The sequence below is a fragment of the Salvelinus alpinus genome, chromosome 22, assembly GCF_045679555.1.
Source record: "Salvelinus alpinus chromosome 22, SLU_Salpinus.1, whole genome shotgun sequence".
Lineage (NCBI taxonomy): Eukaryota > Metazoa > Chordata > Actinopteri > Salmoniformes > Salmonidae > Salvelinus > Salvelinus alpinus.
The window spans coordinates 42614340-42637574 of record NC_092107.1 but is presented as its reverse complement, the minus strand read 5'-3'; the positions used below and the strand labels follow the sequence as shown (position 1 = coordinate 42637574).

General features: G+C 45.6%; 1 protein-coding gene across 4 annotated transcripts in view; it reads right to left on the bottom strand.

Moving 5' to 3' along the window:
• The window catches only part of LOC139549546 (nectin 1b-like), a 735897-nt gene that overhangs the window by 417745 nt on the left and 294917 nt on the right, over positions 1-23235 (bottom strand). For all 4 annotated transcript variants that reach the window (XM_071360154.1, XM_071360156.1, XM_071360157.1 and 1 more), the window contains exon 5: positions 11244-11395. In XM_071360154.1, coding sequence (XP_071216255.1) covers positions 11244-11395 — 152 coding nt within the window. The remainder of the gene's footprint in view (positions 1-11243; positions 11396-23235) is intronic.

The window sequence follows — 23235 nt, the reverse complement described above, 5'->3', positions numbered from 1 at the left end:
AGACCAGGGCCCATAGTGCACTACTTTAGACCAGGGCCTATAGTGTACTACTTTAGACCAGGGCCCATAGTGTACTACTTTAGACCAGGGCCTATAGTGCACTACTTTAGACCAGGGCCCATAGTGCACTACTTTAGACCAGGGCCTATAGTGTACTACTTTAGACCAGGGCCCATAGTGTACTACTATAGACCAGGGCCCATAGTGTACTACTTTAGACCAGGGCCCATAGTGTACTACTATAGACCAGGACCCATAGTGTACTACTATAGACCAGGGCCCATAGTGTACTACTATAGACCAGGGCCCATAGTGTACTACTATAGACCAGGGCCCATAGTGTACTACTATAGACCAGGGCCCATAGTGTACTACTTTAAACCAGGGCCCATAGTGTACTACTATAGACCAGGACCCATAGTGTACTACTATAGACCAGGACCCATAGTGTACTATATTAGACCAAGGCCCATAGTGTACTACTATAGACCAGGGCCCATAGTGTACTACTATAGACCAGGGCCCATAGTGTAGTACTATAGACCAGGGCCCATAGTGCACTACTATAGACCAGGGCCCATAGTGCACTACTTTAGACCAGGGCCCATAGTGTACTACTTTAAACCAGGGCCCATAGTGCACTACTTTAGACCAGGGCCCATAGTGTACTACTTTAGACCAGGGCCCATAGTGCACTACTTTAGACCAGGGCCCATAGTGCACTACTTTAGACCAGGGCCCATAGTGCACTACTTTAGACCAGGGCCTATAGTGCACTACTTTAGACCAGGGCCTATAGTGCACTACTTTAGACCAGGGCCCATAGTGCACTACTTTAGACCAGGGCCCATAGTGCACTACTATAGACCAGGGCCCATAGTGTACTACTTTAGACCAGGGCCCATAGTGTACTACTATAGACCAGGGCCCATAGTGTACTACTTTAGACCAGGGCCCATAGTGTACTACTTTAGACCAGGGCCCATAGTGTACTACTTTAGACCAGGGCCCATAGTGTACTACTTTAGACCAGGGCCCATAGTGTACTACTATAGACCAGGGCCCATAGTGTACTACTATAGACCAGGGCCCATAGTGTACTACTATAGACCAGGACCCATAGTGTACTACTATAGACCAGGGCCCATAGTGTACTACTATAGACCAGGGCCCATAGTGTACTACTATAGACCAGGGCCCATAGTGTACTACTATAGACCAGGGCCCATAGTGTACTACTTTAAACCAGGGCCCATAGTGTACTACTATAGACCAGGACCCATAGTGTACTACTATAGACCAGGACCCATAGTGTACTATATTAGACCAAGGCCCATAGTGTACTACTATAGACCAGGGCCCATAGTGTACTACTATAGACCAGGGCCCATAGTGTAGTACTATAGACCAGGGCCCATAGTGCACTACTATAGACCAGGGCCCATAGTGCACTACTTTAGACCAGGGCCCATAGTGTACTACTTTAAACCAGGGCCCATAGTGCACTACTTTAGACCAGGGCCCATAGTGTACTACTTTAGACCAGGGCCCATAGTGCACTACTTTAGACCAGGGCCCATAGTGCACTACTTTAGACCAGGGCCTATAGTGCACTACTTTAGACCAGGGCCTATAGTGCACTACTTTAGACCAGGGCCCATAGTGCACTACTTTAGACCAGGGCCCATAGTGCACTACTATAGACCAGGGCCCATAGTGCACTACTTTAAACCAGGGCCCATAGTGTACTACTATAGACCAGGGCCCATAGTGCACTACTTTAGACCAGGGCCTATAGTGTACTACTTTAGACCAGGGCCCATAGTGTACTACTTTAGACCAGGGCCTATAGTGCACTACTTTAGACCAGGGCCCATAGTGCACTACTTTAGACCAGGGCCTATAGTGTACTACTTTAGACCAGGGCCCATAGTGTACTACTATAGACCAGGGCCCATAGTGTACTACTTTAGACCAGGGCCCATAGTGTACTACTATAGACCAGGACCCATAGTGTACTACTATAGACCAGGGCCCATAGTGTACTACTATAGACCAGGGCCCATAGTGTACTACTATAGACCAGGGCCCATAGTGTACTACTTTAAACCAGGGCCCATAGTGTACTACTATAGACCAGGACCCATAGTGTACTACTATAGACCAGGACCCATAGTGTACTATATTAGACCAAGGCCCATAGTGTACTACTATAGACCAGGGCCCATAGTGTACTACTATAGACCAGGGCCCATAGTGTAGTACTATAGACCAGGGCCCATAGTGCACTACTATAGACCAGGGCCCATAGTGCACTACTTTAGACCAGGGCCCATAGTGTACTACTTTAAACCAGGGCCCATAGTGCACTACTTTAGACCAGGGCCCATAGTGTACTACTTTAGACCAGGGCCCATAGTGCACTACTTTAGACCAGGGCCCATAGTGCACTACTTTAGACCAGGGCCCATAGTGCACTACTTTAGACCAGGGCCTATAGTGCACTACTTTAGACCAGGGCCTATAGTGCACTACTTTAGACCAGGGCCCATAGTGCACTACTTTAGACCAGGGCCCATAGTGCACTACTATAGACCAGGGCCCATAGTGCACTACTTTAAACCAGGGCCCATAGTGTACTACTATAGACCAGGGCCCATAGTGCACTACTTTAGAACAGGGCCTATAGTGTACTACTTTAGACCAGGGCCCATAGTGTACTACTTTAGACCAGGGCCTATAGTGCACTACTTTAGACCAGGGCCCATAGTGCACTACTTTAGACCAGGGCCTATAGTGTACTACTTTAGACCAGGGCCTATAGTGTACTACTTTAGACCAGGGCCCATAGTGTACTACTTTAGACCAGGGCCCATAGCGCACTACTTTAGACCAGGGCCCATAGTGCACTACTATAGACCAGGGCCCATAGTGCACTACTTTAAACCAGGGCCCATAGTGTACTACTATAGACCAGGGCCCATAGTGCACTACTTTAGACCAGGGCCTATAGTGTACTACTTTAGACCAGGGCCCATAGTGTACTCATTAGACCAGGGCCTATAGTGCACTACTTTAGACCAGGGCCCATAGTGCACTACTTTAGACCAGGGCCTATAGTGTACTACTTTAGACCAGGGCCTATAGTGTACTACTTTAGACCAGGGCCCATAGTGTACTACTTTAGACCAGGGCCCATAGCGCACTACTTTAGACCAGGGCCCATAGTGCACTACTTTAGACCAGGGCCCATAGTGTACTACTTTAGACCAGGGCCCATAGTGCACTACTTTAGACCAGGGCCCATAGTGTACTACTTTAGACCAGGGCCCATAGTGCACTACTTTAGACCAGGGCCTATAGTGCACTACTTTAGACCAGGGCCCATAGTGCACTACTTTAGACCAGGGCCCATAGTGCACTACTATAGACCAGGGCCCATAGTGCACTACTTTAAACCAGGGCCGGGCCTATAGTGTACTACTTTAGACCAGGGCCTATAGTGTACTACTTTAGACCAGGGCCCATAGTGTACTACTTTAGACCAGGGCCCATAGCGCACTACTTTAGACCAGGGCCCATAGTGCACTACTTTAGACCAGGGCCCATAGTGTACTACTTTAGACCAGGGCCCATAGTGCACTACTTTAGACCAGGGCCCATAGTGTACTACTTTAGACCAGGGCCCATAGTGCACTACTTTAGACCAGGGCCTATAGTGCACTACTTTAGACCAGAGGCACATAGTGCACTACTTTAGACCAGGGCCCATAGTGCACTACTTTAGACCAGGGCCCATAGTGTACTACTTTAGACCAGGGCCCATAGTGTACTACTTTAGACCAGGGCCCATAGTGTACTACTATAGACCAGGGCCCATAGTGCACTACTTTAGACCAGGGCCTATAGTGTACTACTTTAGACCAGGGCCCATAGTGCACTACTTTAGACCAGGGCCCATAGTGTACTACTATAGACCAGGGCCCATAGTGTACTACTTTAGACCAGGGCCCATAGTGCACTACTTTAGACCAGGGCCCATAGTGCACTACTTTAGACCAGGGCCCATAGTGTACTACTTTAGACCAGGGCCCATAGTGCACTACTTTAGACCAGGGCCCATAGTGTACTACTTTAGACCAGGGCCCATAGTGCACTACTTTAGACCAGGGCCTATAGTGCACTACTTTAGACCAGGGCCCATAGTGCACTACTTTAGACCAGGGCCTATAGTGCACTACTTTAGACCAGGGCCCATAGTGCACTACTTTAGACCAGGGCCCATAGTGCACTACTTTAGACCAGGGCCCATAGTGCACTACTTTAGACCAGGGCCCATAGTGTACTACTTTGTAATCAGTTACTCTACCAGCTAATATATTGTAATCAGTTACTCTACCAGCTAATATATTGTAATCAGTTACTCTACCAGCTAATATATTGTAATCAGTTACTCTACCAGCTAATATATTGTAATCAGTTACTCTACCAGCTAATATATTGTAATCAGTTACTCTACCAGCTAATATATTGTAATCAGTTACTCTACCAGCTAATATATTGTAATCAGTTACTCTACCAGCTAATATATTGTAATCAGTTACTCTACCAGCTAATATATTGTAATCAGATCATAACTTTTAAAAACTAGATGATTACTTATTGGATTACTTTTAAATTCTGAAAATATGTTTCTGAAACAAAATAATACATTGTTAAACCTTTCTGTTTCTCAACTCAGCAGTGAGTCTTTTTTCTTTTCACTATACTCTCTCTCTGTCTCTATCTCTGTCTCTCTCTCTCTCTCTCTCTCTCTCTCTCTCTCTCTGTTCTCCCCTCTCTCTCTCTCTCTCTCTCTATTCTCTCTGTCTAATCTCTGTCTCTCTCTGTCTCTCTATATTCTCTCTATTCTCTCTGTCCTACAGGTGTTGCAGGCATATTGCTATTAAATAATAGTCAAAGGATTTATGCTGACAATCTCCCCTCGCTGCAAGTCAGGATGCGGTTGTGTTTCACAGCATCAGCAAAGTCTGAGGGGAGCTGCCTGGGAGACGTTGAGAAGAGAAGACACTTAGCCAAACTGCTTTCCATCAGTGGGAGCTATAGGATGACGGGCTCATTGTAAAGGCTGGATCGGAGTCAATTCCAATGAAACCATCCTCCTATAGCACCTCCCACCAGCCTCCTCTTCATCTACTGTCCTCCTATAGCACCTCCCACCAGCCTCCTCTTCATCTACTGTCCTCCTATAGCACCTCCCACCAGCCTCCTTTTCATTTACTGTCCTCCTATAGCACCTCCCACCAGCTTCTTATGAAGATAAAGACTGTATCCCAAATAGCTCCATATTCCCTATATAGTGCACTACTTTGACCAGAACCCTATGTGGGCCTAAATAGGGAATAGGGTGCCATTCCAAAAGGCAGATGCACTACCTTCTTTCTGTATAACATGTCACCGTTGTTGCTATGGGAACCGAGGTCCCCCACAATGTCATGTTAAGTTTTATGCTAGAATGCTGAAAGGTGTTTCATACTAAAAGATAATACGTTTCACAGCAAATTCCTTCACCAGAGGACTGCTTCCTGTCACCTAGAACTCCTTCACCAGAGGACTGCTTCCTGTCACCTAGAACTCCTTCACCAGAGGACTGCTTCCTGTCACCTAGAACTCCTTCACCAGAGGACTGCTTCCTGTCACCTAGAACTCCTTCACCAGAGGACTGCTTCCTGCCACCTAGAACTCCTTCACCAGAGGACTGCTTCCTGTCACCTAGAACTCTTTCCCCAGAGCACTACTTCCTGTCACCTAGAACTAGTAACATCTAAATAGGAACAGACTAAAGAAGTAAAATATGTGACATGATCTGCAGTTTCAGGGGACCACTTTTGGCTCGTGAGAGCTACTTTCAGAACGACGTATACTAAAGTAGTGGAGAATCTCTTTAAGGATATAAAGGATATCATATTTTCAGAAAATTATCTAATTATTAATTGTTTGTGATTCATAATGCCACAGGGCAAACAAAATGTCACCCTATTCCCTTCAGAGCACACTACGTATGGACCCTGGTCAAAAGTAGTGCACTATATAGGGAATAGGGAACCATTTGGAATGCAGATCCCACCAGCCTTCTGTATCCCAAATAGCTCCATATTCCATATATAGTGCACTACTTTTGACCAGAGCCCTATGTGGGACTATATAGGGAATAGGGAACCATGTGTGATGTACTGTGTTGGTATTTCCTAGATGTTCTAGGCTGTCTCTGACTTGTAGTACGGGGGGGTTTATATTGGATATATTTTATGGGCACAACTTACACATTCTTTTTGTTCTCTTCAAACAAACCCTGTGAGAGAAAGCGAGAGAGAGACAGAGAGACAGAGAATGAGAGAGTGATGGAGAAAGAGAGAGACGGAGTGATGGAGAGATAGAAACAGAGAGAGAGACAGACAGACAGCGAGAGAGAGACAGAGAGAGAGACAGAGAGAGACACAGAGAGAGAGAGAGACAGAGAGAGAGACAGAGAGAGACAGAGAGAGACAGAGAGACAGAGAGACAGGGACAGAGAGAGAGAGACAGAGAGAGACAGAGAGACAGAGAGAGAGACAGGGACAGAGAGAGAGACAGAGAGACAGAGACAGAGAGACAGAGAGACAGAGAGAGAGAGACAGGGACAGAGAGAGAGAGAGAGAGAGAGAGAGAGAGAGAGAGAGAGAGAGAGAGAGAGAGAGAGAGAGAGAGAGAGAGAGAGAGAGAGAGAGAGAGAGAGAGAGAGACAGAGAGACAGAGAGACAGAGAGACAGAGAGAGACCATACATGCACAGACTGAACTAGATAGATGGACACACTGTTCTCACATAGAAATACAATCATTTAATATCTACCGTTATAGATGAATACACTTGAATGCATCCTGACAAACTGGACTCTACCACTGAGTTCACTCTGCTGAGGAACACCACACTATGTCCACACACTCACTGTGCACTCCACACACTCACTGTGCACTCCACAGAGTTACTGTACACTCCACAGAGTTACTGTGCACTCCACAGAGTTACTGTGCACTCCACAGAGTTACACATGAAAAACAATACGATGGATTTCACGGATCGATATGGTACACTCACTATAGCACCAACATGGACTCACTATCATGGACACACTCACTATAGCACCAACATGGACTCACTATCATGGACACACTCACTATAGCACCAACATGGACTCACTATCATGGACACACTCACTATAGCACCAACATGGACTCACTATCATGGACACACTCACTATAGCACCAACATGGACTCACTATCATGGACACACTCACTATAGCACCAACATGGACTCACTATCATGGACACACTCACTATAGCACCAACATGGACTCACTATCATGGACACACTCACTATAGCACCAACATGGACTCACTATCATGGACACACTCACTATAGCACCAACATGGACTCACTATCATGGACACACTCACTATAGCACCAACATGGACTCACTATCATGGACACACTCACTATAGCACCAACATGGACTCACTATCATGGACACACTCACTATAGCACCAACATGGACTCACTATCATGGACACACTCACTATAGCACCAACATGGACTCACTATCATGGACACACTCACTATAGCACCAACATGGACTCACTATCATGGACACACTCACTATAGCACCAACATGGACACAATAACATGGACACAATAAAATGGACACACTATCATGGACACAATAACATGGACACAATAACATGGACACAATAACATGGACACAATAACATGGACACAATAACATGGACACAATAACATGGACACACTAACATGGACACAATAACATGGACACAATAACATGGACACACTAACATGGACACACTAACATGGACACACTAACATGGACACACACCTACAGTTTATGGGAACATACTGTTACCACACTCATTTACATGTTATGTTAAGAGTCATTTAGCAGACTCTCTTATCCAGAGTCACTACAGTAGTGAGTCATTTAGCAGACTCTCTGATCCAGAGTCACTACAGTAGTGAGTCATTTAGCAGACTCTCTGATCCAGAGACACTACAGTAGTGAGTCATTTAACAGACTCTCTGATCCAGAGACACTACAGTAGTGAGTCATTTAGCAGACTCTCTTATCCAGAGTCACTACAGTAGTGAGTCATTTAGCAGACTCTCTGATCCAGAGTCACTACAGTAGTGAGTCATTTAGCAGACTCTCTGATCCAGAGACACTACAGTAGTGAGTCATTTAACAGACTCTCTGATCCAGAGACACTACAGTAGTGAGTCATTTAGCAGACTCTCTGATCCAGAGTCACTACAGTAGTGAGTCATTTAGCAGACTCTCTGATCCAGAGACACTACAGTAGTGAGTCATTTAGCAGACTCTCTGATCCAGAGTCACTACAGTAGTGAGTCATTTAGCAGACTCTCTGATCCAGAGACACTACAGTAGTGAGTCATTTAGCAGACTCTCTTATTTAGCCAATTCACCACAAACCCATTATAAACTGGTTGCCTTATTGCCATTATAAACTGGGTGCCTTATTGTCATTATAAACTGGGTGCCTTAATGCCATTTTAAACTGGGTGCCTTATTGTCGTTATAAACTGGGTGCCTTATTGTCATTATAAACTGGGTGCCTTATTGCCATTATAAACTGGTTGCCTTATTGCCATTATAAACTGGGTGCCTTATTGCCATTATAAACTGGGTGCCTTATTGCCATTATAAACTGGGTGCCTTATTGTCATTATAAACTGGGTGCCTTATTGTCATTATAAACTGGGTGCCTTATTGCCATTATAAACTGGGTGCCTTATTGTCATTATAAACTGGGTGCCTTATTGCCATTATAAACTGGGTGCCTTATTGCCATTATAAACTGGGTGCCTTATTGTCATTATAAACTGGGTCCCTTATTGCCATTATAAACTGGGTGCCTTATTGTCATTATAAACTGGGTGCCTTATCGCTTAAATACACTGAGTGTACATAACATTAGGAACACCTGCTCTTTCCATGCCATAGACTGACCAGGTGATTCCAGGTGAAAGCTATGAACCCTTATTGATGTCACTTACTAAATCAATACTTTAGACACCGTGTAGAGTCCATGCTCCTACGAACTGAGGCTGTTCTAAAGGCCGTGTAACTCAATATTAGGAAGGTGTCCTTAATGTTTTGTCACTCAGTGTATAACACGAGTGCTACTGTTTCCTGTCCTGCAGATAGCTTCATATATCTCTCTCTGTCTCTCTCTCTCTGTGTCTCTCTCTCTATCTCTATCTGTGTGTCTCTCTCTCTCTGTCTCTCTCTCTCTCTCTGTCTCTCTCTCTCTGTGTTTCTCTGTCTCTGTCTCTCTCTCTTTCTGTGTGTCTCTCTATCTCTATCTGTGTGTCTCTCTCACTATGTCTCTCTCTCTCTCTGTGTCTCTCTCTCTCTGTGTTTCTCTGTCTCTGTCTCTCTCTCTTTCTGTGTGTCTCTCTCTCTCCGTGTCTCTGTCTGTCTCTCTCTCTCTGTCTGTCTCTCTCTCTCTCTGTCTGTCTCTCTCTCTCTCTCTCTCTCTGTCTCTCTGTCTCAGAAAACACTATCGATGGTGTAATGATCAGCTAGCAGATGCCATCACTGATTCCTGTATTCCACCTCTGTCCTGAGCCATACCAGAGTGAGATAACGGCGCAGCAGAAGAGAAAGGAGGGATGCTGTCAAGGTTACAGCTGTTAGATCACACCAAGCAGACAGGATTAAAACACGACATGAGTCAACATGCAAAGCAACGTGCGTTAGAGCACCTCTCTGTCTCTGTGGGTGTGTGTATGTGGGTGTGTGGAGTGACTACAAGGAGGGAGAGCTATGATTGCAAAATACCTTTCCTTATGTCTAAGAGCCCTGGAGAAACCACAGGCATCTAACTAAACCAGTCCAACAATTAACCAGGAAGCCAACCAGAGGAATAAGTTCAGCATTAACTATGCAGTCCAACAATTAAACATTCTGAAAAGCCCAGAAACACATTCTGAAAAGCCCAGAAACACATTCAGAAAAGCCCAGAAACACATTCAGAAACACATTCTGAAAAGCCCAAAAACACATCCTGAAAAAGCCCAGAAACACATTCTGAAAAGCCCAGAAACACATTCAGAAAAGCCCAGAAACACATTCAGAAACACATTCTGAAAAGCCCAAAAACACATCCTGAAAAAGCCCAGAAACACATTCTGAAAAGCCCAGAAACACATTCTGAAAAGCCCCAAAACACATTCTGAAAAGCCCAGAAACACATTCTGAAAAGCCCAGAAACACATTCAGAAACACATTCTGAAAAGCCCAGAAACACATTCTGAAAAGCCCAGAAACACATTCAGAAACACATTCTGAAAAGCCCAGAAACACATTCTGAAAAGCCCAGAAACACATTCAGAAACACATTCTGAAAAGCCCAGAAACACATTCAGAAACACATTCAGAAACACATTCAGAAACACATTCAGAAACACATTCTGAAAAGCCCAGAAACACATTCTGAAAAGCCCAGAAACACATTCTGAAACACATTCTGAAAAGCCCAGAAACACATTCTGAAACACATTGTGAAAAGCCCAGAAACACATTCAGAAACACATTCCGAAAAGCTCAAAAACACATTCTGAAACACATTCTGAAAAGCACAGAAACACATTCTGAAACACATTCCGAAAAGCCAAGGAACACATTCTGAAAAGCCCAGAAACACATTCTGAAAAGCCCAGAAACACATCCCGAAAAGCCCAGAAACACATTCTGAAAAGCCCAGAAACACATTCAGAAACACATTCCGAAAAGCCAAGAAACACATTCTGAAAAGCCCAGAAACACATTCTGAAAAGCCCAGAAACACATTCAGAAACACATTCTGAAAAGCCCAGAAACACATTCCGAAAAGCTCAAAAACACATTCTGAAAAGCCCAGAAACACATTCCGAAAAGCTCAAAAACACATTCTGAAAAGCCCAGAAACACATTCTGAAAAGCTCAGAAACACATTCTGAAAAGCCCAGAAACACATTCTGAAAAGCCCAGAAACACATTCTGAAACACATTCTGAAAAGCCCAGAAACACATTCAGAAACACATTCCGAAAAGCCCAGAAACACATTCTAAAAAGCCCAGAAACACATTCTGAAAAGCCCAGCGCAGAGAGAAGAAGTGTGTAACCTACCAGTGACGTTGACCTCGACCAGACCTGTACGAGTCCCGATCCCATTGGTGGCATCACACACGTATGTTCCAGCTAGCTCGTAGGTCACCGCCCCCTTGAAGATCAGAGAGTTGTTACGAATTTCCACGGTGCTGGGAAGAGATCCATTCAACCTGGGGGGAGAGTGGAGAGAGAGAGGAGAGACAGAGACAGAGAGAGAGAGAGAGAGAGACAGACACAGAGACAGAGAGAGAGAGAGAGAGAGAGAGAGAGAGAGAGGAGAGACAGAGACAGAGACAGAGAGAGAGAGACAGACACAGAGACAGAGAGAGAAGAGAAAGGGGGGAGAGAGATAAAATAGAAAGGGGAGAGATAAGAGAGATAGAGAGGAGAGACAGATACAGAGAGAGAGACAGAGACAGAGAGAGAGACAGAGAGAGAAGAGAAAGAGAGACAGAGAGAGTAGAGAGAGAGAGAGAGAGAGAGACAGACACAGAGATAGAGAGAGAGAGAGAGAGAGAGAGAGAGAGAGAGAGGAGAGAGACAGAGACAGAGACAGAGATAGAGAGAGAGAGACATACACAGAGACAGAGAGAGAAGAGAAAGGGGGGAGAGAGATAAAAGAGAAAGGGGAGAGATAAGAGAGATAGAGAGGAGAGACAGATACAGAGAGAGAGACAGAGACAGAGAGAGAGACAGAGAGAGAAGAGAAAGAGAGACAGAGAGAGTAGAGAGAGAGAGAGAGAGAGAGAGAGAGAGAGAGAGAGAGAGAGAGAGAGAGAGAGAGAGAGAGAGAGAGAGAGAGAGTAGAGAGAGAGAGAGAGAGGGAGAGAGAGAGAGAGAGAGAGAGAGAGAGAGAGAGAGAGAGAGAGAGAGAGAGAGAGAGAGAGAGAGAGAGAGAGAGAGAGAGAGAGAGAGAGAGAGAGAGAGAGAGAGAGAGAGAGAGAGAGAGAGAGAGAGAAAGAGAGAGTAGAGAGAGAGAGGAGAGAGAGAGAGGAGAGCGAGAGAGAGAGAGAGACAGAGAGAGAGAGGGAGAGAGCGAGACAGACAGAGAGAGAGATATAGACAGAGAGAGTAGAGAGAGAGAGGAGAGAGAGAGAGGAGAGAGAGAGAGAGAGACAGAGAGAGAGAGAGAGAGAGAGATAGAGTATAGAGGGAGAGAGAGACAGAGAGAGAGAGAGAGAGAGAGAGAGAGAGAGAGAGAGAGAGAGAGAGAGAGAGAGAGAGAGAGAGAGAGAGAGAGAGAGAGAGAGAGAGAGAGAGAGAGAGAGAGAGAGTAGAGAGACATATAGAGAGATATGTTATATTAAACCCATTATAAACGGGACATGATTGCCACGCCACCACCACCACAATAACAACCCTACCCTCCTCTTCCTTTAACAAAAAAAAAGCAATTCAAAGATCTTGGAAACCACCTACTGACTCCAAAACAAAATAAAACTTAATGGACACATTTCTTTCAAGTTCAAACACAGTTATGAGAAGAGATCCCAGTACAGAACAGGTCTGAGCAGGTAGCAGGTAGAACACACCTGACGTCTGAGGAAACACTGTTTATCTTGATCTGGTAAGGAAAGGACTAGGATACTATTGGACTGGTTGAGACAGAGGGGTAAGGAGAGGACTAGGATACTATTGGACTGGATGAGACAGAGGGGGTAATGAGAGGACTAGGATACTATTGGACTGGTTGAGACAGAGGGGTAAGGAGAGGACTAGGATACTATTGTACTGGATGAGACAGAGGGGATAATGAGAGGACTAGGATACTATTGGACTGGTTGAGACAGAGGGGGTAATGAGAGGACTAGGATACTATTGGACTGGTTGAGACAGAGGGGTAATGAGAGGACTAGGATACTATTGGACTGGTTGAGACAGAGTGGGTAATGAGAGGACTAGGATACTATTGGACTGGTTGAGACAGAGGGGTAATGAGAGGACTAGGATACTATTGGACTGGTTGAGACAGAGTGGGTAATGAGAGGACTAGGATACTATTGGACTGGTTGAGACAGAGGGGTAATGAGAGGACTAGGATACTATTGGACTGGTTGAGACAGAGGGGTAATGAGAGGACTAGGATACTATTGGACTGGTTGAGACAGAGGGGTAAGGAGAGGACTAGGATACTATTGGACTGGTTGAGACAGAGGGGTAAGGAGAGGACTAGGATACTATTGGACTGGATGAGACAGAGGGGGTAATGAGAGGACTAGGATACTATTGGACTGGTTGAGACAGAGTGGGTAATGAGAGGACTAGGATACTATTGGACTGGTTGAGACAGAGTGGTAATGAGAGGACTAGGATACTATTGGACTGGTTGAGACAGAGGGGTAATGAGAGGACTAGGATACTATTGGACTGGTTGAGACAGAGGGGGTAATGAGAGGACTAGGATACTATTGGACTGGTTGAGACAGAGGGGTAAGGAGAGGACTAGGATACTATTGGACTGGTTGAGACAGAGTGGTAATGAGAGGACTAGGATACTATTGGACTGGTTGAGACAGAGGGGTAATGAGAGGACTAGGATACTATTGGACTGGTTGAGAAAGAGTGGTAATGAGAGGACTAGGATACTATTGGACTGGTTGAGACAGAGGGGGTAAGGAGAGGACTAGGATACTATTGGACTGGTTGAGACAGCGGGGTAATGAGAGGACTAGGATACTATTGGACTGGTTGAGACAGAGGGGTAATGAGAGGACTATGATACTATTGGACTGGTTGAGACAGAGGGGTAATGAGAGGACTAGGATACTATTGGACTGGTTGAGACAGAGGGGTAATGAGAGGACTAGGATACTATTGGACTGGTTGAGACAGAGGGGTAATGAGAGGACTAGGATATTATTGGACTGGTTGAGACAGAGGGGGTAAGGAGAGGACTAGGATACTATTGGACTGGTTGAGACAGAGGGGTAATGAGAGGACTAGGATACTATTGGACTGGTTGAGACAGAGTGGGTAATGAGAGGACTAGGATACTATTGGACTGGTTGAGACAGAGGGGTAATGAGAGGACTAGGATACTATTGGACTGGTTGAGACAGAGGGGTAATGAGAGGACTAGGATACTATTGGACTGGTTGAGACAGAGGGGTAAGGAGAGGACTAGGATACTATTGGACTGGTTGAGACAGAGGGGTAAGGAGAGGACTAGGATACTATTGGACTGGATGAGACAGAGGGGGTAATGAGAGGACTAGGATACTATTGGACTGGTTGAGACAGAGTGGGTAATGAGAGGACTAGGATACTATTGGACTGGTTGAGACAGAGTGGTAATGAGAGGACTAGGATACTATTGGACTGGTTGAGACAGAGGGGTAATGAGAGGACTAGGATACTATTGGACTGGTTGAGACAGAGGGGGTAATGAGAGGACTAGGATACTATTGGACTGGTTGAGACAGAGGGGTAAGGAGAGGACTAGGATACTATTGGACTGGTTGAGACAGAGTGGTAATGAGAGGACTAGGATACTATTGGACTGGTTGAGACAGAGGGGTAATGAGAGGACTAGGATACTATTGGACTGGTTGAGAAAGAGTGGTAATGAGAGGACTAGGATACTATTGGACTGGTTGAGACAGAGGGGGTAAGGAGAGGACTAGGATACTATTGGACTGGTTGAGACAGCGGGGTAATGAGAGGACTAGGATACTATTGGACTGGTTGAGACAGAGTGGGTAATGAGAGGACTAGGATACTATTGGACTGGTTGAGACAGCGGGGTAATGAGAGGACTAGGATACTATTGGACTGGTTGAGACAGAGGGGTAATGAGAGGACTAGGATACTATTGGACTGGTTGAGACAGAGGGGTAATGAGAGGACTAGGATACTATTGGACTGGTTGAGACAGAGGGGTAATGAGAGGACTAGGATACTATTGGACTGGTTGAGACAGAGGGGTAATGAGAGGACTAGGATATTATTGGACTGGTTGAGACAGAGGGGGTAAGGAGAGGACTAGGATACTATTGGACTGGTTGAGACAGAGGGGTAATGAGAGGACTAGGATACTATTGGACTGGTTGAGACAGAGTGGGTAATGAGAGGACTAGGATACTATTGGACTGGTTGAGACAGAGGGGTAATGAGAGGACTAGGATACTATTGGACTGGTTGAGACAGAGGGGTAATGAGAGGACTAGGATACTATTGGACTGGTTGAGACAGCGGGGTAATGAGAGGACTAGGATACTATTGGACTGGTTGAGACAGAGTGGGTAATGAGAGGACTAGGATACTATTGGACTGGTTGAGACAGAGGGGTAATGAGAGGACTAGGATACTATTGGACTGGTTGAGAAAGAGTGGTAATGAGAGGACTAGGATACTATTGGACTGGTTGAGAAAGAGTGGGTAATGAGAGGACTAGGATACTATTGGACTGGATGAGACAGTGTGGGTAATGAGAGGACTAGGATACTATTGGACTGGTTGAGACAGAGGGGTAATGAGAGGACTAGGATACTATTGGACTGGTTGAGACAGAGGGGGTAAGGAGAGGACTAGGATACTATTGGACTGGTTGAGACAGAGGGGTAATGAGAGGACTAGGATACTATTGGACTGGTTGAGACAGAGTGGGTAATGAGAGGACTAGGATACTATTGGACTGGTTGAGACAGAGGGGTAATGAGAGGACTAGGATACTATTGGACTGGTTGAGACAGAGGGGTAATGAGAGGACTAGGATACTATTGGACTGGTTGAGACAGAGGGGTAAGGAGAGGACTAGGATACTATTGGACTGGATGAGACAGAGGGGGTAATGAGAGGACTAGGATACTATTGGACTGGTTGAGACAGAGGGGTAATGAGAGGACTAGGATACTATTGGACTGGTTGAGACAGAGGGGTAAGGAGAGGACTAGGATACTATTGGACTGGATGAGACAGAGGGGGTAATGAGAGGACTAGGATACTATTGGACTGGTTGAGACAGAGTGGGTAATGAGAGGACTAGGATACTATTGGACTGGTTGAGACAGAGTGGTAATGAGAGGACTAGGATACTATTGGACTGGTTGAGACAGAGGGGTAATGAGAGGACTAGGATACTATTGGACTGGTTGAGACAGAGGGGGTAATGAGAGGACTAGGATACTATTGGACTGGTTGAGACAGAGGGGTAAGGAGAGGACTAGGATACTATTGGACTGGTTGAGACAGAGGGGTAATGAGAGGACTAGGATACTATTGGACTGGTTGAGACAGAGTGGGTAATGAGAGGACTAGGATACTATTGGACTGGTTGAGAAAGAGTGGTAATGAGAGGACTAGGATACTATTGGACTGGATGAGACAGAGTGGGTAATGAGAGGACTAGGATACTATTGGACTGGTTGAGACAGAGGGGTAATGAGAGGACTAGGATACTATTGGACTGGTTGAGAAAGAGTGGTAATGAGAGGACTAGGATACTATTGGACTGGTTGAGACAGAGGGGGTAAGGAGAGGACTAGGATACTATTGGACTGGTTGAGACAACGGGGTAATGAGAGGACTAGGATACTATTGGACTGGTTGAGACAGAGTGGGTAATGAGAGGACTAGGATACTATTGGACTGGTTGAGACAGCGGGGTAATGAGAGGACTAGGATACTATTGGACTGGTTGAGACAGAGGGGTAATGAGAGGACTAGGATACTATTGGACTGGTTGAGACAGAGGGGTAATGAGAGGACTAGGATACTATTGGACTGGTTGAGACAGAGGGGTAATGAGAGGACTAGGATACTATTGGACTGGTTGAGACAGAGGGGTAATGAGAGGACTAGGATATTATTGGACTGGTTGAGACAGAGGGGGTAAGGAGAGGACTAGGATACTATTGGACTGGTTGAGACAGAGGGGTAATGAGAGGACTAGGATACTATTGGACTGGTTGAGACAGAGTGGGTAATGAGAGGACTAGGATACTATTGGACTGGTTGAGACAGAGGGGTAATGAGAGGACTAGGATACTATTGGACTGGTTGAGACAGAGGGGTAATGAGAGGACTAGGATACTATTGGACTGGTTGAGACAGCGGGGTAATGAGAGGACTAGGATACTATTGGACTGGTTGAGACAGAGTGGGTAATGAGAGGACTAGGATACTATTGGACTGGTTGAGACAGAGGGGTAATGAGAGGACTAGGATACTATTGGACTGGTTGAGAAAGAGTGGTAATGAGAGGACTAGGATACTATTGGACTGGTTGAGAAAGAGTGGGTAATGAGAGGACTAGGATACTATTGGACTGGATGAGACAGTGTGGGTAATGAGAGGACTAGGATACTATTGGACTGGTTGAGACAGAGGGGTAATGAGAGGACTAGGATACTATTGGACTGGTTGAGACAGAGGGGGTAAGGAGAGGACTAGGATACTATTGGACTGGTTGAGACAGAGGGGTAATGAGAGGACTAGGATACTATTGGACTGGTTGAGACAGAGTGGGTAATGAGAGGACTAGGATACTATTGGACTGGTTGAGACAGAGGGGTAATGAGAGGACTAGGATACTATTGGACTGGTTGAGACAGAGGGGTAATGAGAGGACTAGGATACTATTGGACTGGTTGAGACAGAGGGGTAAGGAGAGGACTAGGATACTATTGGACTGGATGAGACAGAGGGGGTAATGAGAGGACTAGGATACTATTGGACTGGTTGAGACAGAGGGGTAATGAGAGGACTAGGATACTATTGGACTGGTTGAGACAGAGGGGTAAGGAGAGGACTAGGATACTATTGGACTGGATGAGACAGAGGGGGTAATGAGAGGACTAGGATACTATTGGACTGGTTGAGACAGAGTGGGTAATGAGAGGACTAGGATACTATTGGACTGGTTGAGACAGAGTGGTAATGAGAGGACTAGGATACTATTGGACTGGTTGAGACAGAGGGGTAAGGAGAGGACTAGGATACTATTGGACTGGTTGAGACAGAGGGGGTAATGAGAGGACTAGGATACTATTGGACTGGTTGAGACAGAGGGGTAAGGAGAGGACTAGGATACTATTGGACTGGTTGAGACAGAGGGGTAATGAGAGGACTAGGATACTATTGGACTGGTTGAGACAGAGTGGGTAATGAGAGGACTAGGATACTATTGGACTGGTTGAGAAAGAGTGGTAATGAGAGGACTAGGATACTATTGGACTGGATGAGACAGAGTGGGTAATGAGAGGACTAGGATACTATTGGACTGGTTGAGACAGAGGGGTAATGAGAGGACTAGGATACTATTGGACTGGTTGAGAAAGAGTGGTAATGAGAGGACTAGGATACTATTGGACTGGTTGAGAAAGAGTGGTAATGAGAGGACTAGGATACTATTGGACTGGATGAGACAGAGTGGGTAATGAGAGGACTAGGATACTATTGGACTGGTTGAGACAGAGGGGGTAAGGAGAGGACTAGGATACTATTGGACTGGTTGAGACAGAGGGGTAATGAGAGGACTAGGATACTATTGGACTGGTTGAGAAAGAGTGGGTAATGAGAGGACTAGGATACTATTGGACTGGATGAGACAGAGGGGTAATGAGAGGACTAGGATACTATTGGACTGGTTGAGAAAGAGTGGTAATGAGAGGACTAGGATACTATTGGACTGGTTGAGACAGAGGGGGTAAGGAGAGGACTAGGATACTATTGGACTGGTTGAGACAGCGGGGTAATGAGAGGACTAGGATACTATTGGACTGGTTGAGACAGAGTGGGTAATGAGAGGACTAGGATACTATTGGACTGGTTGAGACAGCGGGGTAATGAGAGGACTATGATACTATTGGACTGGTTGAGACAGAGGGGTAATGAGAGGACTAGGATACTATTGGACTGGTTGAGACAGAGGGGTAATGAGAGGACTAGGATACTATTGGACTGGTTGAGACAGAGTGGGTAATGAGAGGACTAGGATACTATTGGACTGGTTGAGACAGAGGGGTAATGAGAGGACTAGGATACTATTGGACTGGTTGAGACAGAGGGGTAATGAGAGGACTAGGATACTATTGGACTGGTTGAGACAGAGGGGTAATGAGAGGACTAGGATACTATTGGACTGGTTGAGACAGAGGGGGTAAGGAGAGGACTAGGATACTATTGGACTGGTTGAGACAGAGGGGTAATGAGAGGACTAGGATACTATTGGACTGGTTGAGACAGAGGGGTAATGAGAGGACTAGGATACTATTGGACTGGTTGAGACAGAGTGGGTAATGAGAGGACTAGGATACTATTGGACTGGTTGAGACAGAGGGGTAATGAGAGGACTAGGATACTATTGGACTGGTTGAGACAGAGGGGTAATGAGAGGACTAGGATACTATTGGACTGGTTGAGACAGTTTCCCAGCACTCTCCTCCTCCTTCCCCCTCCTCCCGCTTCTCCTCCCCCTCCTTCTCCTCCCCTTTATCCTCCCCCTCCTCCTCCCCCTCTTTCTAGTAATACCTCCCGGCTCTGTTATTCATCTGAGGAAGAGCTGGTTTACACAGACAAGCTGAACCACCGTACCAGAGCATTAAAACAATGTAATTCTGCATTTGTCCCAGCTACAGTAGAAACTAGATGGCATTAGTCTGTAGTGACAAAATCATGTACGGGCCACAGATACAGCATTAGAGCTGTGTGTGTGTGTGTGTGTGTGTGTGTGTGTGTGTGTGTGTGTGTGTGTGTGTGTGTGTGTGTGTGTGTGTGTGTGTGTGTGTGTGTGTGTGTGTGTGTGTGTGTGTGTGTGTGTGTGTGTGTGTGTGTGTGTGTGTGTGTGAGAGAGAGAGAGAGAGAAAACGAGAGAGCGTGTGTGATCCGCCCCAGCCCAGGGGGAAACTTCACAACACATTTACTGTATTGTTAAACCAAAGCAATGTCCCCTCCTATCTGTCACCCAGCATGCCCCCTTGTCTATACATCTCTCTGTCTCTCTTCTCAGTCTCTCTCAGTCTCAGTCTCTCTCAATCTCAGTCTCAGTCTCTCTCTCTGTCTCTCTCAGTCTCTCTCTGTCTCTCTCAGTCTCTGTCTCTCTTCTCAGTCTCTCAGTCTCAGTCTCTCTCAATCTCAGTCTCAGTCTCTCTCTCTGTTTCTCTCAGTCTCTCTCAATCTCATTCTCAGTCTCTCTCTCTGTCTCTCTCAGTCTCTCTCAGTCTCTCTCAGTCTCTCTCTCAGTCTCTCTCAGTCTCTGTCTCTCTCTCAGTCTCAGTCTCTCTCTCTGTTTCTCTCAGTCTCAGTCTCTCTCAATCTCAGTCTCTCTCTCTGTCTCTCTCAGTCTCTCTCTCAGTCTCTCTCAGTCTCTCTCAGTCTCGCTCAGTCTCAGTCTCTCTCAGTCTCAGTCTCTCAGTCTCTCTCAATCTCAGTCTCAGTCTCTCTCTCTGTCTCTCTCAGTCTCAGTTTCTCTCTCAGTCTCTCTCTCAGTCTCAGTCTCTCTCTCAGTCTCAGTCTCTCTCGGTCTCAGTCTTTCTCAGTCTCAGTCTCTCTCAGTCTGTCTCTCTCAGTCTCAGTCTCCCAGTCTCAGTCTCTCTCAGTCTCCCAGTCTCTCTCTCTCTGTCTCTCTCTCTCAGTCGCAGTCTCTCTCTCTTTCTCTCAGTCTCAGTCTCTCTCTCTCTGTCTCTCTCTCTCTCTGTCTGTCTGTCTCTCTCAGTCTCTTTCTCTCTCGCTCTCCCTCTCTCTCTCTCTCTTTCACTCTCCCTATCTCTGTGTGAAATAAACAATAACAATGAACAGTAAACATTACACTCACAAAAGTTCCAAAAGAATAAAGACATTACAAATGTCATATGATGTCTATATACAGTGTTGTAATGATGTGCAAATAGTTAAAGAACAAAAGGGAACATAAATAAACATAAATATGGGTTGTATTTACAATGGTGTTTGTTCTTCACTGGTTGACCCTTTCTTGTGGTAACAGGTCACACATCTTGCTGCTGTGATGTCACACTGTGGTATTTCACCCAGTAGATATGGGAGTTTATCAAAATTGGGTTTGTTTTTGAATTCTTTGTAGATCTGTGTAATCTGAGGGAAATATGTGTCTCTAATATGGTCATACATTTGGCAGGATGTTAGGAAGTGCAGCTCAGTTTCCACCTCATTTTGTGGGCAGTGTGCACATATCCTGTCTTCTCTTGAGAGCCATGTCTGCCTACGGTGACCTTTCTCAATAGCAAGGACATGCTCACTGAGTCTGTACATAGTCAAAGATTTCCTTAAGTTTGGGTCAGTCACAGTGGTCAGGTTTTCTGCCACTGTGTACTCTCTGTTTAGGGCCAAAATAGCATTCTAGTTTGCTCTGTTCTTTGTTAATTCTTTCCAACGTGTCAACTAATTACACTCACGGTCCCGTGTGGCTCAGTTGGTAGAGCATGGCGCTTGCAACGCCAGGGTTGTGGGTTCATTCCCCACGGGGGGACCAGGATGAATATGTATGAACTTTCCAATTTGTAAGTCACTCTGGATAAGAGCGTCTGCTAAATGACTTAAATGTAAAAAAAAATGTAAAAATGTAATTATCATTTTGTTTTCTCATGATTTGGTTGGGTCTAATTGTGTTTCTGTCCTGGGGCTCTGTGGGGTCTGTTTGTGTTTGTGAACAGAGCCCCAGGACAGCTTGCTTAGGGGACTCTTCTTCAGGTTCATCTCTCTGTAGGGGATGGCTTTGTTATGGAAGGTTTGGGAATCACTTCCTTTTAGGTGGTTGTAGAATTTAACGTCTCTTTTCTGGATTTTTATCATTAGCGGGTATCGGCCTAATTCTGCTCTGCAGTATTTGGTGTTTTACGTTGTACACAGAGGATATTATTGCACAATTCTGCATGCAGTCTCAATTTGGTGTTTGTCCCATTTTGTTAATTCTTGGTTGGTGAGCGGACCCCAGACCTCACAACCATAAAGGGCAATGGGTTCTATAACTGACTCAAGTATTTTTAGCCAGATACTAATTGGGATGTCAAATGTTATGTTCCTTTTGATGGCATAGAATGCCCTTCTTGCCTTGTCTCTCAGATCGTTCACAGCTTTGTGGAAGTTAAATGTGGCGCTGATGTTTAGATGGAATTTGTATCTGTAGTCCTGGCAACTGGACCTTTTTTGTAAGACAGATTTACTGTCAGGGCCCAGGTCTGTCAGGGCCCAAGGTCTGTCAGGGCCCAGGTCTGTCAGGGCCCAGGTATGTCAGAGCCCAGGGGTTTCAGGGCCCAGGTCTGTCAGGGTCCAGGTCTGACAGAATCTGTGCAGAAGATCTAGGTGCTGCTGTAGGCCCTCCTTGGTTGGTGAAAGAAGCACCAGATCATCAGCAAACAGTAGACATTTTACTTCAGATTCTAGTAGTGTGAGGCCGGGTGCTGCAGAATGTTCTAGTGCCCTCGAAAATTCATTGATATACATTTACAATTGAAGTCGGAAGTTTACATACACCGTAGCCAAATACATTTAAACTCAGATTTTCACAATTCCTGACATTTAATCCTAGTAAAAATTCCCTGTCTTTAGTAGCATTGCCTTTAAATTGTTTAACTTGGGTCAAACGTTTTGAGAAGCCTTCCACAAGCTTCCCACAATAAGTTGGGTGAATTTTGACCCATTCCTCCTGACAGAGCTGGTGTAACTGAGTCAGGTTTGTAGGCCTCCTTGCTCGCACACGCTTTTTCAGTTCTGCCCACAAATGTTCTATAGGATTGAGGTCAGGGCTTTGTGATGGCCACTCCAATACCTTGACTTTGTTGTCCTTAAGTCATTTTGCCACAACTTTGGAAGTATGCTTGGGGTCATTGTCCATTTGGAAGACCCATTTGCGACCAAGCCTCAACTTCCTGACTGATGTCTTGAGATGTTGCTTCAATATATACACATAATTTTCCTGCCTCATGATGCCATCGATTTTGTGAAGTGCACCAGTCCCTCCTGCAGCAAAGCACCCCCAAAACATGATGCTGCCACCCCCGTGCTTCACGGTTGGGATGGTGTTCTCCGGCTTGCAAGCATCCCCCTTTTTCCTCCA